This window comes from Loa loa (genome assembly GCF_000183805.2).
Source record: "Loa loa unplaced genomic scaffold supercont3.744, whole genome shotgun sequence".
Lineage (NCBI taxonomy): Eukaryota > Metazoa > Nematoda > Chromadorea > Rhabditida > Onchocercidae > Loa > Loa loa.
In genome coordinates, this window is record NW_018108924.1 from 1 (window position 1) to 4093 (window position 4093).

The following is a 4093-nucleotide window of genomic DNA, read 5'->3' on the forward strand; positions in this document are numbered from 1 at the left end:
ATATATATATANATATATATATATATATATATATATATATATATATATATATATATATATATATATATATATATAAACGGATATAAGGGAATGTGCACTTCGTACACATATAACAAAGCCATTTCGAGGAGAGCTAAATGAAAATATTCTAAAAACATACACCAACAGTCTGCATGGGATCCATAATTTCCGCAATAACGTAGTCTGAATCTGCGAAATATCGCATGTTCTTGTTATAGAACTGCCTTGTAAGAAGATATAACTATTGGTACAATTGGTATTTGCGCCTGAAAAATCCATTAGTCAATTTACAAAAACCTTTCGCTGCAGTTAAAAGCCAATATATGTATATAATAATCATTTCATCCTACAATCGCAGCGTGAGCTACCAAGAATAGGTCACCAACAATCGAGAACATCGTCAACAGATTCCTGACTCAAAGAAGTAAATGATTAATGCATTGATTATTTGGAACGTAAATATGCACAGTCCATACCAATACTGCAGTTATTTATAGTATTTCAAATGGATATAATTCTTCCATACACTATAACCATATTCGTTTGCATAAGAATGAAAGAGTTACAAAAACAGATAAGTTGAAAGCGTCTTTTTTGAATTCAATCATTCTATTACCATGATTTCTGGTGCCTTCCGGAAATGTAGAAACATTCAGCTTCTGCACCGTAACCTTCTCTGTATACTCTTCAATGACACTATAGCCTTATCTCGATTAAAGCGATCGACAAATACTGCTCGACTTTAAAAAATTTCTTTCACGAATTCAATGCAATTCAAAGCATTGCAGCTTTCTTCACTCTGAATAACAAAATGAAAAAAAAATAAAAGGTAGCCACACAAAATAGTTACTCACTCATATCAGAATTAAAAAATGCTACCACTGTGATTCCTCAATTTCTTTTCGCAAGCCCATTTTAAGTTCATGTTTAAAGGTTATCACTGAAATGAAATGAGGGAAAATCGTAAATATTAATTAAATGTCATTTGAAGGATCAAAGTTTGTCTCCTTTGCGTTTGTTTAAATGTTTTCAGTTTTTTCCTGTAGGCTTCTAAATCAGTCTTTTTCCCTCCTCATACCATCAATTTTCTTACTATTCATATTTTTGCTCTCGGGTTTTTCTTTCATTACTAAAAGTTGTTGACTATAAAAAGTTGACTAATGTCAAATCTACCTTGGTGATCGGAGAATGATGACAATAAAATTACGCGACACTTTGATGCTAAATTCGATGGTTGAACACTGATGAGAGTGAAACGTTGGATTAGCTAAGCAAAGTGACGATGCGTAGCACAAGAAATTAATGACGCATTCTATTTAACCGTATTATCACTTTTCCTTTCCTCATAATTTTCTCAACCAACGATCTTTTGAATACAACATCCCTATATCAAAGCTGTATTTCAGGAATCCAAAAATTTCAAGAAATGAAATTTAATATGAAATTATTAACATTTGAAATTAGAAGGTTTAATTTGAAATAGATCAATAAGGATGAAATATTTCATCGACAATATATGATGACTTAAAATTTTTCTGTGTATATAGAATAGGTGAATTGGTCAACATTGGTCAAATTGGTCAAATTTCAATATTAATATTTATATTATTGTTACCAATTTTTACTAATAATATTAATAGTAATTATTACTACTGTCATACATTTTTTTCTTACTAATGATTATAAATATCATCGATTGATCACCATACACTCATTTTTAATAATAATTATTATTATACATTTCTTACTTTCTTGTTTTACTAATAATATTAATTATTATTAATATCGTTATTAACTCGTATTGGTTACTGCAGTTATTATTGGTTTTTACATTGTCTTAAAAACTTTTCCATTACATTCTGAGACTTTATAAAGTCTTTATAAAACACCTTTATTAAAATTTCAATAAGCCAATGGGTGTATAGGGATTAATTGATGAAAACCTTTTATAAATACAATCATATTTGTTATTTTTTCTTCACCAATCGTAGCATCATCCTCATATTTTGAACAAAAATAACTGACATGATAATCTATGATGTCCATTCATTCAAATTCAAGTTACATCATTTATATTATTAAGTTTCATATTATTAACTTTGTTTTGTTAAATTAATTTTATATTATTAAATTTTATACCATTAACGGAATATATAAATCGGATGCGTTAACATCTAATCATGGGGGTAATGGTGAATCCAAAGAACCATACTTGATCGTCCAGTCCTAAAATTACGTACTGCATTTCACGGCATATTAAAAGTGGGTAAATTAACTTGTTATGAGATATAGAAACTTACTCGATGCAAAAAAGAGAATAATATAAGAGCCAATTTTTTGCCAAAATATGCATTATCCACAGTAAAATAATATTTAAAATGGAACGCGGACAAATATTTAGTCAACTGAAATGTATCACAAAACAGTTAACTTCTGGCAGACAATATTTGTAAAATTCTTGATTCCATGATTAATCTTAATGCTAATATGTTAAATGTAATACACATGAAAATCTTTTATTATTATTACCAATAAAAATGTACCCAACATTGCTGGCTACATTCATTGTGGATATCTGCAGTAATAAAAACGGTTACCTTTTCCTTCTGATGAACAGCAAACTGGCCACCAATTTGTCTTGCAGCATTTAGCATTGGGTCTGACATGAACTGATCACAAAATGATGGTAAATTTCCAACATCATCTGAATCAGAAACACATGAGTATAGAAACACATATAAAAATTGCAGAATATTTGCAATGCTTATTGTTTTGATAATACTGGATGGTATTTAAAAAAAAAAAGAAAGCGAAAGAAGTGAAGGAAAGAATACAGTTAATACCTTTTTTTTTCAAAAAAAAGTGATTTTCAGATCCTGCATGTTTCATCATAGAAATGATTTACTATCGATTTTTTTTAACATCAAAATTTATTCACATTAATTATATTTTTTCCACCGCTCAATAATTTTTTTGTCGTTTCGAAAATGGAAAGAAATCAAACGATATCAAGTTTCTCAAGTTTCTTTCAATTGAATTTTTTATGGGAAAAAAAAACGAAAGAGTGTTGCAAGATTAACGAAAAACCAAAGCAACAAATAATGCAATCGATGATTAGAGCACAAATTAATGAATAAGTGCTGTTAACAAACTCAATAATACGCGAAATAATAATATTAATCTAACTACAGGTAAATTTCCAAACTGAATAAACAATTTGCAATTATCGGATTGAATAAAAAAAAGAAAAGACAAAACAAAACAAAATCATAAAAATTCATAAATGAAAGAAAGGGAAAATGAAAAAATATCTTATATTTTATATTGTATTTTTGCTTATTTCATTCGAAATTCCAAATTTTACAGTAAATAATTTCTGGATAATTGATTACGAAGGCAGTTGATTATGGAAAATTAATTACGGAAAATAAAAATAGCTGATCATGAATCGTGAATAAAAATAGTTGATCATATGAAAATAGCTGGTCGTGGAAAAATAATTATGAAAAATGACAAATTAGTGGGAAAAACAAGAATTTTAAGTTTCTCACAAAATAAAATCAATTCATTTGCAATTTTCATGCTATCATCGTTAGTATTCAATCATTTTACTTCTAGCGTGAAAAAAGAAAAAACAAAAGAACAAGTTTATTGGCATTTTTAGGTTCTGCGAATATCAGATCGATTAAATGTCAAAATAACGCCATCATTGATTCCATTAACTGAAATGTCTGTATTCCATTAACTGAAATGTCTGTAGTTAAACCAATCGTATCAAAATCAACAGGTGTGTCAGGAGTTAGTCCTCCACTGAATTCAAAATTTGCCATCGATATTAGAGCCAAAATTAGAATCACAAATTCCACAAAAGATATCAGCAGTTTCAATTTTAATGCTAGCACAACCACAATAACCGCCGCCGGGAAATTCGATTGTAGGATTTACCATAGTATTAATAATATCTAATAATTAATTCCTTTCGAACTATGAATTCTTTTGGTGTAATAGATGAGCAAAGGGCAATTTATTAGCAATTAAATATAAATTCTCCACCAAATTCTTGAATAATTAT

At 28.4% G+C, this 4093-nt stretch overlaps 1 protein-coding gene across 1 annotated transcript; it reads right to left on the reverse strand.

Annotated features, from left to right (window-relative positions):
• Nucleotides 1-2199: 2199 nt before the first annotated feature.
• On the reverse strand, nucleotides 2200-2687 carry LOAG_13065 (hypothetical protein; the record flags this gene model as incomplete). The annotated part of the gene is made up of 3 exons (XM_020448644.1): nucleotides 2200-2247; nucleotides 2322-2426; nucleotides 2565-2687. 3 exons carry the CDS (start codon nucleotides 2685-2687, stop codon nucleotides 2200-2202), a joined length of 276 nt encoding a protein of 91 aa, XP_020301231.1.
• Nucleotides 2688-4093: the final 1406 nt, after the last annotated feature.